Here is a 15,000-nt window from a genome sequence, read left to right as displayed (position 1 = left end):
ATCTACATAGGAATTATGAACTAGCATAAGAAAATGAAGCCAAAAAAGACTGATTTTGAGGCACACCCAACGGTCAAACGGCCGCATAAATTTGTTCCTGTTCAGGCATTTATCTGTTCTCTTTAAAGGGGCAGTGTCACAAGGTTCCACTGTCAAAAGTTGGCTTTTAGTGGACATGTAAACTGATTTTTGCCTTTATCACACTCATAAGATTGTAGATACTTTAAATGAACAGACCTCTGCCACATTGGCTGAGTATTCAGTAGTTGAGTTGAATTCTGGACTGCGGTCATTGACATCAGTGACTTGAATTTCCAGCAGGACAGTGCTGTTGTGCAGGCCGTCTGACACCAAAATCTGCAAAGACACTTCAATTGTTTATTTTAATTGCAGGAAAATGCTGTAAAAGTTCTTCGTGTCCAATACTCTTTTGCATCTTCCAAATATTAAAATTGAACGGTTTAAAACCTAAAATGAAACGGTCACCTAAGAGGTGCCAATAAAACCCTGGTAATTACTCATATGAATAATTTAACAATTAATATCAGCGATTGTTCTTAATTAAATTTGGTAATAGGACTGAGTGGAGTCCATTTCGGTCTGTAATCGTACGAGTGATAACAAACTCCTGAAACTCGGATGACCGAGCTGTGGGAGTTCCATTTGTTTATTACGAGCATGATTACAGACCGAATTCGACGCCACGAAGTCCTCTTACCAATTAATCATAAAAATTTCAATTTCCGAGAAAGGAAGAAGATCCAGGTCATGAAAGAAAGGGAAAACTTGCATTAAAAGACTGACAAAGGAGGCGTAAATTGTTTAATATCGCTCAGAAAGAAAGAAAGCTCCAATTTAGGAGTGTGTACACTGTTTCTGTGGTGATTGAGACCAAGGTTGTGATTGGTTGAATTGAACTACAACTTTGAATGTGATTGGTTGATTTAAACGACAACTTTAATGCATGTCGGTGATACAGCCCGACACCTTCATCAACGCATTGCTGAACACAAGTATTCAGCTATTGGTAAACACCTTTTGGAAGTGCACGGTAACAAAATTCATCCTAAGAAGTGCCACGCGCAATTTGACTGCCTCGTTTACGAAATGCTATTTATCAAAGATGATCTATTCCCTCCAGATTTTTTACCAAGTGAGGAAGTTAGAGGATGGAGGTTACAGGAATTGGAGATGTCATTATTAATTTTTTTATTCATTTATTTATTTATTTATTTATTTATTTATTATTTATTAATTGGACTAAAAACTATAAACTAACATAAAGTTCATAGACATCCTTAGTTTCTCGGTCAAGGGTCTTTGCTACCGTTACAATTCCAACATATTTTCCATCCCTTTTCACGGTAGTGATATTTATGTTCTCATCGGCGTCACCACTGAGGATACTGTACAGCAACTACGAGATAAAAATAATATTGAAAATATAGCATAAATAACAGAAAAGAGATTAATCATTTTGCAACGGAAGAAAAAGGAGTACGACTCACATATTTTTCCTTTGAATTATAGTTCCCTTACAATATTCAGAACGGCTTCTCTAGTACGACGTCTCCGATAACATCACACAAACATAACGTAACGGTTACCTTTAAATTTACGCGGGAAGCAGTAATATAAAAATAACTAGGTCCGAGAAAACTAATTGTTCGCTCTAAGTCCCTAGCTCTTGGTTGTGGCCTTTTGACCAAAAACCAGACCAAGAAAGGGGCTTACCACTGTATTCTCAGCACTGTCCATATCAGTGGCCAACAATGTTGTGACAGTTGTGCCAACAACACTGTCTTCAGATACTTCACTTTGGTAATCATAAAACTGAAATTCAGGAGTACGGTCATTGACGTCCTTCAGCAAGATAGCAACCTGGGGGAAATAACAGAAAAGCGATATAATTTCTTCCATTAATCGTGCGGCCAGCTACATCTAGCCGAACATTTTCACCAAAAGATTACATAAACAACTTCGCCCTTGAACAGAAGAAAACGAAGAGCCTGTTTAAAATAAAAATGCTTTCTTTAAAAAATAGGTACATCAGACGAAGCCCTAAATACCTATCTGCGCGAGACTACATACATTGTAGATCTTGAATTCAAGTTACCTTGCACTGCAATTATGATAATAATAAAATGACAGGTCTCAGCAAGAAAGAGTAAACGTGTAAAAATAACTCCTTGGAAGGGAGAGCATGCCAACAAAAATGAAGCTCAAGGAGGGTTAATTACGGCTATGGAAATGACTCTCTTACCGACGTCTCTCCATATCGAGGGGGATTACCATTATCGGTCGCCGTAACACGAAGTGTATAGTTTGGCACAAGTTCTCTGTCCAATGGCTTCTGTACCACGATTTGTCCCTAGACCAAACACGGAAATCAAAGTAATCAATGCAGTGTCGATACTCTCCCACCACCACCACCCCTTCCCCTCCTTCTTCACCCAAAAGAAAAAAGAAGCACTTTCTTTCCTCATTTTATTTATCACTTTACTACGCTGTTGGGAGGTGACTGTTAATTTCCATAACACAAATGTTATACTTACGGCTGTAACTTATAAGAAAACCTAACATTAACACACCAAAAACTAAGAACTTACAGTACGATAAAATATCCTGAACTGGCCTTGCGGGTCTCCAGCAGATATGTTATAACCGATAATTGACCCCAGAGCTGAGTCTTTTTCAGTTGCCTTCAGCCAAATCACGTGACCGCCAATGGTTTCATTCTCCCAAATCTGCACACCATACATCGTTCTCTCAAACTTGGGATTGTTGTCGTTTTCATCCACTATAGTGACATTAACATAAAGAGTGGAGCTGTTGAGCTGCGGGACTCCCTGATCCATGGCCACCACATAAAATGTGTAACTAGGAAACAAAAATGCATACAGGTCCCTTTACTTGTCTGATTCTTAGCTAGCTTGAGAAAATACAGTATTTATCCTCCATGTTTCTGGGGTGTATACTTCAAGCGCAGCAATGCTTCATGTTCTTCAAGCAGATTTTTGATCACCGATGACTGTCCAAACATCCTCTCCCCCCTAAAATACAAGTTAGGGTAGCATTTATTATCACTTACTTTTGCTGTTTTTCAAAGTCCAGCGCCCCCACTGTAGTAATGACACCAGTTTGTCCGTCAATAGCGAACTTTCTCTCAGGGGAGTTTCCTGCAAACGTGATAGCTTTGTTGGTGCCAACATCTGGGTCATTGGCTATCAAGGTGTAGACGGGAGTACCGGGAAGAGCTGATTCGCTAATAAATATAGACAGCGGCACGGCGCGGAAAAACGGTGGGTTATCATTTGCATCAGATACAGTGATGTCTACTTCAGCACTTGCAGACCTGGGTTCACCTGTGGTAGAGAACCCAAAGCCAAAATCTTAATTCATTTGTAACGAAAAATTCAGATAACATATAGCACATATAACACAGAGGGTAATAATGTGGAACGAATTTAGTGAAAGAGAGGTTTTCTTTGATGAGTGATATGATAAATCGAGTTTCTATAATGCCCCTTTAAAGGGTTTTCCCATCGCTTTAATGTAGCTTTTGTTTAAGATTTAAGAGTCTCTTACGTGATAGGTTGGAAGTCTCATCCTTGTCATGATTTAATAATAATTAAGTAAAGCTATGATCCTCGTAGTTATGAACGCAATTTTTGCAATTGCGTAGAGAAGCCTGAAAAGTTCAGGACTTCAACCGGGTTTGAACCCGTGACCTCGCGTTACCGGTGCGACGCTCTAACCAACTGAGCTGTGAAGCCACTGACGTTGGGAGCTGATCATTTGAGGGCTCTAATGTTGCCATAAAGAATGAATCAATGATGAAATGATATATGAAATGGATCATATATGAACTGCGGATATGAAATCAAGTGAAGAAAAAAACCTCGCGTTACCGGTGCGACGCTCTAACCAACTAAGCTATGAAGCCACTGACGTTGGGAGCTGGTCATTTGTGGGTTCTAATGTTCCCATGAGGAATGAATCAATGATGAAATGATATATGAAACGGATCATATATGAACTGCGGATGTGAAATCAAGTGAAGAAAAAAACCTCGCGTTACCAGTGCGACGCTCAAACCAACTAAGCTATGAAGCCACTGACGTTGGGAGCTGGTCATTTGTGGGTTCTAATGTTCCCATGAGGCATGAATCAATGATGAAATGATATATGAAATGGATCATATATGAACTTGATTTCATATCCGCAGTTCATATATGATCCATTTCATATATCATTTCATCATGAATAATAATTATTGAATTGAATTCCACTGAACCGCCTTTTTTAAGGTTTTATATGCACAGATTGTTGTGTTGTTGTCGCTATTGTACTCAAGGACGCTAGTTCCTTATTCTTGTTTCTTTCCTTATCGAGAACGCCCTAAAACATATAAAACCAGTGTTGCAATGACTAAGTTTGCTTTCTTTTTTTCTGCAAATAGCATATTTAGTTTTTGCTGCAAAGGAAAAAACAAAGGACCGAAGTTCTATTTGCTTATTTTTCATCATTTGCGAGGAATCGAACGTTTTTCCTTTAAATTCAACTCGAATTCCGTAAAGAAACACAATGCATGATCTCTTTTCTCCTCCATGATACATGACCTTATTCAATTTAACCGTTTTTTTCCCTTTTTTTGGAACGGTATCTTGTTTGACGTTGTTAATCATTTTATCCACATTGCGACCCTCGTATGGCTTCATGTATTGTATAAAAATCTAGAGGCCACTGAGGCAGGATAACCGCATCTTTATCATGAAGGCCGTTTACAGTGCTGGTACAGAGGAAAGAAGGTACACCTGGATCACATTAGTCTGATCTTCAAGCTGAGGAAAATTTCATAATAGTGGGCTATTTATTATGCCCATATAAATTCCTGAAACGAGGGATGTATCCGTATAAAGTGAGCTTTGACAGACTTGACAGTGACAACTTAGCTCATCAGGTTTGTTCTTCCCTGCAACTTTTCAGTGACTTAAATGCTCAGGGAGCCTGAATGCTAAATATTGGCTGACGAATAAGAGAGGAATTTGCGTCTATTTCAGTTGAAATGATCTTCAACTGATACCTGCGCCATCTTTTGCGGTAATGGTCAGTTCATAAGCAGCCTTAGTTTCTCGATCCAGCTTGGTGGCCACTGTTATATTACCAAAAGCATCAATCGCAAATGCACCGCCTACATTTCCAGCTGCAAACAGAAAATAAGATAGTATCTGTGAATGATACATAAAAGGTATGCATTGGCCACCAGGTCTGCGTATACTTGCACAAGGGGACCCCGCCAACAGCAACGAGAAAGCGATTTTAAAGAACAAATTCAGGTTGTTGTCACCGTTTTATGTGTATTCCATTTGTTCAACGTGTAAAATGAGCAGAACGTACCAAAAAATTATAGTCCTTAATCCAGCAAAAGTTATACGCAATTCCCTGCTTTTTTCGTCTTTACCAGGTTCTTCTTAATTTCTCATGCTCCTCAATGTCTGACTGGGATAAAAATGCAAACTAGTAAGGCAGTCTTTTAAAGTATACCTTAGGTCACCTCACCAGTTTCTAGTTGCAAGTGAAACAACCAAAGAGAAGACCTTGGGGGAAAATCTTTCAGAGCCGGATCCGCGAAGTTTAGATCTAACGGACCATCCACTTGTTCAAAAGTAGTCTGTTTTTAACAGCTCATAGCCTCGCGTTGAAAATTAAGGACGTAAACAACAAACCTGTGATGAAGTAAAATATTTCTCCAGCCAGGCCTTCATCTTCGTCCACAGCATGCACTGCAGCTACAAATTCCTTGACATCACTGTCCTCTCTGACCTCAGCCGAATAAGTAAATTTATCGAACCGAGGAGTGTTGTCATTGATATCGGACACTGTAATATTGACTAAGGCCCTGGTGAACTTGGCTAAGGGATAGCCGTGATCCTGGGCTGTGACCATGAGAGAATAGCCACCAGGGTTGGATTCGCGATCAACTTTCTTTAAAACAGTGATAAGACCTTAAGAACAGCAAAAAGTGATCAGTATTTATATCAAAATTAACTGTACTATCTGCGAGCGAAATTCAGTCACGAATAAATACTCTTAAGAACCAATGTCAAGCTTATGGAGCTGAGATTAATTTGTTGTTCTCGGGGCTCAACGCTCACTATGTCTCTCGAATTTAAGGTCATTCTAAATGGAGTTTTCCGGCCATAGACGATGTTAAAAGACACCTTCTGACCCTTTTCCTATGCTCTAGCACAAAATTCGTTGCCTGACAACAATTTAAACCTACCTGAAGTTACGTTGATGACAAATACGCCGTCACCACCCCTGAGAGTGAAGGTAAGGTCAGCGTTACTGCCATCATCCGGATCACTGGCAAGTACCCGAATCACCGATGACCCAATTGTAGCATTCTCGCTGATAGCCACCTTGTATACATCCTTGGTAAACTTCGGAGAGTTGTCGTTTTCATCCTCGACGAGTATTTGCAATGACACGCTAGAGCTCTGTTGATAGTGCAGTTAAGCAAGAGGTAGATTAAACATATTGCATTACCGTTTACAGAACACAGTCATACACCCCTCCTGCAAGTCAAGCCTTTGTAACAATCCTTGTTTTTTTTTCTCAATTTAAGATGACTCAAATGGCCGATGACAAATTCCAATGAACAAGCAGAATATGTACGTTCACAATAAGCAATGTCGTTCACTATAGATATTATCGATTGTTTTAATCCGTCTATTGGTATTCGAAAGGTAATATTTGTAGTGCTGGAGATCCCAAGAAATCTACTTGTGCTTTATCCCTTGCCACAAGGAAAGAGAAAATCCACCCGACGGATTCCGTCATGATTACATCATTTTCACTTTTCTTGTGTTAGCTCATTTCCACTAGGGCTAAACACTCAGATAGATTTCCCAGGATTTCTACTGGGATTCTAGTTTTTGGTAAATTTGGGGTGAGGGGAGAAATTAACTTCACATTGAATGCTTCCACAATTTTTCGAGGACCATAAAGTAACTTACCTTTGCAGTTGCGCCTACTCCTCCATCCGTTACTAGCACAGTTAACAAGTATTCATTATCTTGTTCCCTGTCAATCGTTTGTGTGGTGTAGAGTGTGCCAGTCGAATAGTTAACCGCAAACTTATCACTATTCACATGGAATGTAACTTGGCCATTAATCCCATAATCAGCATCTTCAACTGTAAGCTAGAAAGACAATAGGAAGCTATCCAACAAGAACCGAATGCCGAATGCTCACAGCCCAAATGTATTTATCAAATAATTTACCCATCCGACATAGCAAGATTATTTAAGTCAACTATAACGCTTTAAATAACCAGTTGTTCCTGATCAAATTCTATATCACATCTATGCACAATACCCTATTGTTTGGAGCCGCGGCAACGGAATTTCGTCGGAAGTTGACGAAGTCGATTCCTTGCCATCCGAAGAATATCGGCGAGTTAGGGAAGCTGTTTCAGGGGAGAGGGGAGGGCAAAACTGCGTGTGAGCATGATATAGTGGAGACGGGTACGAGTACAGAGAAGGGCTTTTGCATCTTTTCGAGCATGTCCAGTGAAACGAAAAGTAAAATTACCTGCTCGTACATGTGAATCTCATACTATGTAAGGAGCTAGGACTTTATTTAGCTGAATTGTAACGGAATTCTGCTGAATTCTCGGATTGTGAGTCTTTTCCCGAAGACGCCTTAGTTTAGCCTTGTAAACCTTGATTAGAGAAGGCTGAAGCTGTGTTATTGCGCAACTTTTAAACACGATAGAGCACAAAGACTATCTTAAAGTGGTACTATGACGAAAATTGCGTCTTTCCTATCTAAGCCATTTTGAAACATAAACAAGTAGTCTGCGTGAGAAGAAAAATGCTGTTTACTTTTTTCAAATATCTCTTTTCGTTCCAGAGATATTCGAGTTTGTAAAATATGCAAATTAGTCAAGTGATGACGTCATACACTCAACGAAATTTTGTTCAAATATGATGAAAAGAGATGTCTCAGCCAATTTGTATCAGAAATGTTTGATTTTTTGCAGTAAGATTCTACTAAATGTTCTTCACAATACGAGCTTAACAGTTCTGTTACCATGGCATCATACTGGGTTCCAGACCTCCCCCATATTAAAAGCTTTTCTGGCCACCTTTGGCGTTCCATTTTGATATTTGCAAACAGCACTTCATATGCATGATCCAGCAAGCATATGAATATGTTAGCTCGAGTTTGCTGCCTTGTTTAACATTTTTCAAGCTGAAAATCACTAACATATTGAAATCAAGTGGGTGGGAACTGGAAAAGAGTGAGTTGCCATGGGAACAGAATTTTTAACAGCCATAGATGTGTTTCCTGTAGAACTATTAGACTACCAAGTTTCAATGGTCTGTGCTGCAAACTGGCCAAGATAGCTCTATTTATATACTTTATATAATATTGGGTTGAGTGTATGACGTCATCAGTCATCTCATTTGCATATTTTACCCATTTTTCAAACTTAAATATCTCCGGAACTAATGAAGATATTTGCAAACGGTAAATGGCATTTTTGTTCTTTCATGGAATTCTATGTGATACACTCAAAAAATCAAGGGGTACAAATTTGATCATAGTACCAAGGCTGCTGTTGCACTCGTGCGTTTTTCGAGTCAGTTTGTATTCACTCATGACTAACCTTAAACAAAGCGATTGCTACTAATAGAATATCAAGTGTTTTTATTAAAGGAAACAAAAAGGCAATCGTCTTTAAGCCGAATTAAAACACTTGAAACGATATTTTTATAACCAAAGGTAATATCCTAACAACAATTACCCACCATATTCTTGAAAACGGATCAAAGCAACTACCGAAGCGTGCACAAACTGAGATCGCTTGAAACTTGACAAAAATTCATTTGGTCAAGGAAGTGAGAAAATAGCCATCTATTGTTTTGCCTATCTGCAAAAAGTAATACCGCCTTTTGTTTTTATGCGAACTAAAACTAGACTACACGCAAATTTTACCGAACATAAACGAGCGGAATTCATAGAAGTTTCGGTGAGATTTCTGCGGAAAAAGTGTGATTCATCCCGGGACGAAAGTGGTCCCTGGTTGAGTTTCGTTTTGGTTTCTGGTCATTTCGTGGCAAATGTTTGCATGCTCGCTGAATGAAATGTGTTCAACACAGGATGATTGACCATGAATTCCTCCCGGTCCTCAACACCGGGATGAAAAATCGATGTAAATACTTCACACAGTTGTATCCAACATTTTCTGAGCATCACTACGATTGACTAGCGGTGATTGAATATTTAGTGCTCATTCGAACGTCTCACGTTTAACGCTTCTCCACCGCCATGAGTTCAGTGCAAACCAGGCAGGAATTAAAAGCATTGAATGATTTCGTTCTATAAAATTCTCAAAATTTCCCCGACCAGCGAAATTCCGCAGGAAAACAAGTTTCGATGAAGGTGTCAAGTTAAGCTTCCAAAATTCATGCTTGGATTTTCATGCGCCATCTTGTTTCTCCGGTCAACTAAAATGAAGCATCTTGGGATTAAACGTATCCCACGGCATTCGCTGTCTTGACCGTCCCTCCCTTACTATCCAATGACCTCAAACAAAATGTAACCCCAACCCCCTCCCCCGAGTTGAGTTTGACATCAGTATACTCTCTCCGAATATTCAAATTTCCCGCTGATGTGGCAATCGGCGATTTTGAATTTCCCTCGTGAATTAATGAATCTTTATTTCGGGTGCTCAAGCTATTATTTCAAAACTTCCTTTTAAGGCAATATTTGCAACACCAAACAAAAGCTATTGTCTTTGAATTTGATCCCCTTTTAATTTCTTGATACGTGCTGTTTCCTTGCTCTATAAATAAAAAGCCTGTTACACACGGGTCAACAATGAACAACAAATGTTAAACTGTGTTGAACTTCTTGACACTGGAAAACAATTGGTTCACGCCGATCAGCAAGTGGCTTTCGGGTTAGTCAGTGTCAGGGCTGACCCTAACCTCCTCATTAAGGAAGAGAGCGCTTCTCAAATCTTTGCCCAATTTTGCTTAACAGCGTTAACATGTTTAAGGCGTACTTCAGTATTCAACAGTTTTATAGGCGCTGCAAAATTTGTTTAACAACTAATGCTGACCCGTATGTCACCGGCTTAAATTCATCATCTGTTCTTACTCGCAGAACACTTTGTCCAGGTGGTAAATTCTCCTTAACTCCCGCCACGTAAGTGCTCGGTGAGATGATTGGAGGGTTATCGTTTACGTCAACTATGTTTATTGTCACTTGAACAGTTTTCTGTAGGGCGGGAGATCCTCCTGAAACAAGATTTGTCAACATCTCAAACAAGTTGTATTCGGAGAATTCGGACATTAAAATCTCGTTGATTTATTATATAGTAAGAAAAATACCCTGTGAAAATTTGCATATGAATGAAGACAGAAAGCAATGTGAGAAGCTCAAGGTTTCCATTTTGCCCAGAGTCAGAATAAAATTATACCCTTAAGTAATTTGAACGACACGGGGAGCATTTTTAGAGTAAAGTAAAGTAAAGTAGACCTTATTTAACGTCGATAACTCGTAACAGTAACTTTTAATTACTCACAAACCTGAGGTCGACGGTGCGCTCATTTTACTCCCCCCTATCCATCACTGCTCCGTTTTACGGGTATTTAAAGCTACTTAGCTACACCGAAAGGAAAGGAGTCGAAACAAGGATGCGAAATCCGGGAATCGAACTCAGGACCTCTTGCACCAAGGCCGCGCACTAACCTACTGTGCCATCCTTGCTCCTTAGATAGTTAGATAGTGGAGCTCTTCAATAGACAAGAAATCGTAAAAGAAATCGTAAATGTCATCGCTTCTATTTACAGAGATGTGTTGCTTGTTCAAAACTCATGATAAAAAACAGCATGACTCATATTAAAAATGAAAACATCTACAGATAACAGCTATTTCTTCCTCACCATCCTTAGCCTGAACTCCGAGAACGAATTGTTGAATTTGCTCTCGGTCAATGTCCTTGTTGACCTTGATTTCTCCTGTACTACTGTTTATGGTAAAGGCATTCTGCAAGTTTCCACTAACAATGGTATACGATATCAGGCTATTGGAGTCCAGGTCTGTATCTTTAGCCTCAACCTGAAACAAAATCGTTGTGTACACAAATGATTTACTTACAGCAGCGGAGTTTTGTAAAGATCAACTCCAGTAAAACTGTCTTACCGTCAAAGCAAGAGCTCCTATGCTTGAATGTTCAATGAGATCTGCCTCGTAGGTTGTATTCCTAAACACTGGTGAGTTATCATTCGAATCAGTAATTTCTATTTCTACAACAGTTGTATTGTGCCGCGGGTGAAATGGATCTAGATCACTTGCTCGTACAACAAAGGTGTAGTTTTGCTTCGTCTCTCGATCTAGTTCTCCAATAACAGTGATAGCACCATCTTCGGATATGGCAAATTTTCCCGCGTACTGAGGGGAGCTTGGCATCTCACGACCGGTAACATGCCCTGCAAAGTCAATTTTAGGAAACTAAATTAGATCCGGAGCAGAAATGCATTTGCACTCATCATGCCATGCACAAAACTAATCCAGGGTTTAAAAAGTCTCGTTCGTTCTAGCCGCGAACCGTTATTCCAGAACCGTTCACATGTTATCTGGAGACCGCCTTAAATCCAAATGCCAGCTCTCCAGTTTGATAGATGACATATTTACGTTATTACCTCCAGTGAATTACGATATTGAAAACATTTAAGTACGCTCAATTTTTTACTTTCATTGTGTAAATAGTGCTTAAAAAAAATGAAATGAAATTTTAAAAAAATTAACATTTACGAAAATAGACCCCAGAAAAATAGATGACCACTTACGTGATATCGTATACGAATGAAACATCTCTTCGTCAGTAAGAAGCGTGCGCCAGATTAGAAGATCGCTAATAAGTATTTTACTGTAGTAATCAAGGATGCCGATGTCCACATTGTTTGGTTTACCAACAGTCATTGTAGTGAAAATGTCGCTTGCCCGTGTTATATTTTCAGCAGTTTGAGTTGATAATACCAAGAGTCCATCTTGGAAGTAACGTAGCCCGGTTGATGGGTGCCATGCGAACGAGGCATAAAACCATACCTGTGAGAATAAAGCCGGACAAATTGCTATTTCATATTGTGGCGAGAAAAGGCAGTGTCACAGACAAGAAACCCAGATTTCTTGGACGATAAAACTACAGCTCTTTTCTATACGTATCTCTGATACCAAAATAAGGACCATTTAACAAACCTTTGGTATGTCGTTTAGTTTCAAACGCCATCGATGAGTGGAAGTCTCGAGAATCACGTTGAATCTACCATCAGCCTTTTCCCTATAGAAATCAAATCCTGTCGCAAAACTTGATTTTCCACCGGAAGAAATGATGTATTGACCGGAAATATACTTGAGCCAAAAAGCCACTGTTAAACCTTCAGGACAGAGATTTGGATTACTGACGCAATTATCTGGAAACCAACGGTACGAAGAAAAATGAATGTATAATAATAGGCAGTGTAGGTAAGCTTTTCTTTTAATAATGAAAAATGTGGTGAAGTTAGAAGAAAAGGGGAGGAGTAATAGTGGTAGCGATCGTCTTCCCTACAAAAAAGTTTTTTTTACAAAAAAAAAGAGAAAGGAAGCATGTGATACAAAACTTGACTAATGCGTACGCATAATATCTATCATGTGACTACCAGAGCGGAAGATCCCATGAGATAGCACAGCGCACGCGCAAGATCACGCCTTGGAAGATTGTCGTTGGAATTTTGCTTGAAAATATTGCTCGAAGATTTAGATATATGACGCTTGAGTAGTGTTTAACTTCTCTCAATTTGAAACAATATTATTAAGGTTTGGTTGGTGACATTTTGTGCAATCGATCACACTGATCACCATATGCCCATGAACTGTTGTGTTATATAGAGATTCAAGAAATCTGTACATCAGGATTAAAAGCCTGGAGGACGGCTTTATCCCATGGACGAGTGACGATCCCGCTTATATATGTATTCCCGCACATGACTATTCCTTAGTGTGCGTTTTTAATTGTTTCGTAAGTATATTTGAATGAATTTTGCCCTGGCTCATTTTAATCATTTTATGTTTAGATTGAGTTTTTAAGTGTAATCTCTAGTTTTTCTTTCTCTGTGAAAAAAAGGCCGAAACCGAAAGCTAAATTTCTATAGATAAATATTCGCAGCATATTTGAAATTCACAAAATAATGAAAAGTGTGGTAAAATTAGAAGAAAAGGGAAGGCGGAATAGTGGTGGCGATCGTCCCTACAAAAGACTACAGTTTCGTACTTATAAAAAAAAAGAGAAAAGAAGCATGTGATGCAAAACTTGACTTGTGCGTACGCATAAAATTCTATCAAGTGACTACCAGAGCGGGAGATCCCATCAGATAGCACAGCGCACGCGCAAGATCATTGCGCAGTTTGCATCGCCAGCAAGATCACACCTTTCAAGATTGTCGTTGGAATTTCGCTTGAAAATATTCCTTAACTTACGCAGTAAGGCTCACATAAGCATACTGCGAGTCAATGCAGCTGGCCCTGTCCTAATCTAACTGTTCACGAGTTCTTACTACTCGCACTTCAACGTAGTTGAAGTCAGACGATTTACCGCCCAAACTTGAGCATGGACGGGAAGAAAGCACACCGGACCCTTCGAATACAGGATCAATGTTCGCAGATCTCTTCCAGGAGATGAAAAAGATGAATGAGAACATCTTGGCCATAACTGAGCCCGCTGAGCTTAACGACGGATCTCCTGAAAGGGAAAACAATGTCACAGAGTCACTCGACGAACGAGTAGCCGAGCTAACAGTTAGCGAGTCATCAGAATCGAATGTTTTGGCTGATATCGCTCGCGATCTAGATGCCAGTGAGAAAAGTGGCCCAGCTGGCAGCGAGGTTCTGGCAGGTAGCGTAAACTCTCTTTTGAAAGAGAAGTTACCGGACTAGAAGATCCAATCGAAGATTGATCTTTATTCTCGACCACAAAACGTGCCCGGCCTCAGAGCGCCACGTGTAAATCATCCAATGTGGAACCAAATATCCGCCACATCGAAGACAAACGAATCCAGAACTCAAAAATCGCAGAATGCGCTGGTGGCGGGCGCAGTCGCTGGACCCGCCGCTGTCCATTCTGTTTGCGGCTATGAGGGTTCCCGTGATCACGCGCGGTCGTGATGTGGGCCATGTGGTCGAAAAGAAAAAAAGAAATTATGTACGTTGTTGTTGCGTTTAACACAAGTTAGATATGTGTCTAACCAGTCGCCATGATGAAAGCAACGACCAAGTCCTTGAATCTGAACTGAAGGACAACAAACATTTGGTCAAGTTCATGACTGACGCCGTTGCGCCAACACTTAATTAACACTGCCCGACGGTGAACGATGAAGAATGACCTAAATAAAGACTATGCTGCATTATGCAGTAGCTCACCGGTCGACCAGACATACGAGTATCTCTTCGAAGACCTCTCCAAGTTGGCAAAAAAAACATCACAGATGCCAACCGACTCAATAAAAAAGGGCGTCCCGAAGCCCCACAGGCTAGTCACAGCCGGGATAGAGATAATCGTCTTGGCGGTAGAAACTTTTACGGACACATACCACAGCAACAACCGCTATTCTCCCTAGTGAAACTCTTTCTTTCTCCTAAGGCCAACCTCCTCGGGGTCGGAAAAAAGAGGGGACCACAAGCAAACAGTAAACATTGAGGTAAGCTCAGATGATCATGTTGAGTTTTTATCCGACCTTGCGACCTTTCACGCGGGCAACCTGAGAGGTTTTGTGCCCAATTGGCGTAAAATTACAAATGATATCAACATATTAGACTACGTATATGGTGTAAAAAATTTCCTTTGAAGAAGGCCTTGTGCCCTTTCAAGCACATTACAGGCCGAATGTCTTTAATAATCAAGAAGAGCTTATAGTTCGACAAGAAATCAAAACCCTTTTAGAA

At 39.9% G+C, this 15,000-nt stretch overlaps 1 protein-coding gene across 2 annotated transcripts in view; it reads right to left on the bottom strand.

Moving 5' to 3' along the window:
• LOC138020023 (protocadherin Fat 4-like) overlaps positions 1-15,000 on the bottom strand; it is a 125,303-nt gene that overhangs the window by 82,556 nt on the left and 27,747 nt on the right. For both annotated transcript variants that reach the window (XM_068867013.1, XM_068867012.1), the window contains 15 exons: positions 12,280-12,494; positions 11,871-12,129; positions 11,224-11,510; positions 10,965-11,139; positions 10,177-10,316; positions 7,023-7,208; positions 6,287-6,503; positions 5,730-6,008; positions 5,087-5,206; positions 3,092-3,365; positions 2,610-2,880; positions 2,264-2,371; positions 1,735-1,881; positions 1,280-1,417; positions 238-357 (listed from right to left, as the gene is read on the bottom strand). In XM_068867013.1, coding sequence (XP_068723114.1) covers positions 238-357; positions 1,280-1,417; positions 1,735-1,881; positions 2,264-2,371; positions 2,610-2,880; positions 3,092-3,365; positions 5,087-5,206; positions 5,730-6,008; positions 6,287-6,503; positions 7,023-7,208; positions 10,177-10,316; positions 10,965-11,139; positions 11,224-11,510; positions 11,871-12,129; positions 12,280-12,494 — 2,936 coding nt within the window. The remainder of the gene's footprint in view (positions 1-237; positions 358-1,279; positions 1,418-1,734; positions 1,882-2,263; positions 2,372-2,609; positions 2,881-3,091; positions 3,366-5,086; positions 5,207-5,729; positions 6,009-6,286; positions 6,504-7,022; positions 7,209-10,176; positions 10,317-10,964; positions 11,140-11,223; positions 11,511-11,870; positions 12,130-12,279; positions 12,495-15,000) is intronic.

The sequence above is a fragment of the Montipora capricornis genome, chromosome 10, assembly GCF_036669925.1.
Source record: "Montipora capricornis isolate CH-2021 chromosome 10, ASM3666992v2, whole genome shotgun sequence".
NCBI classification, from domain to species: Eukaryota; Metazoa; Cnidaria; class Anthozoa; order Scleractinia; family Acroporidae; genus Montipora; species Montipora capricornis.
The sequence above is the reverse complement of the archived record's forward strand: the minus strand, read 5'-3'. Positions and strand labels throughout refer to the sequence as shown.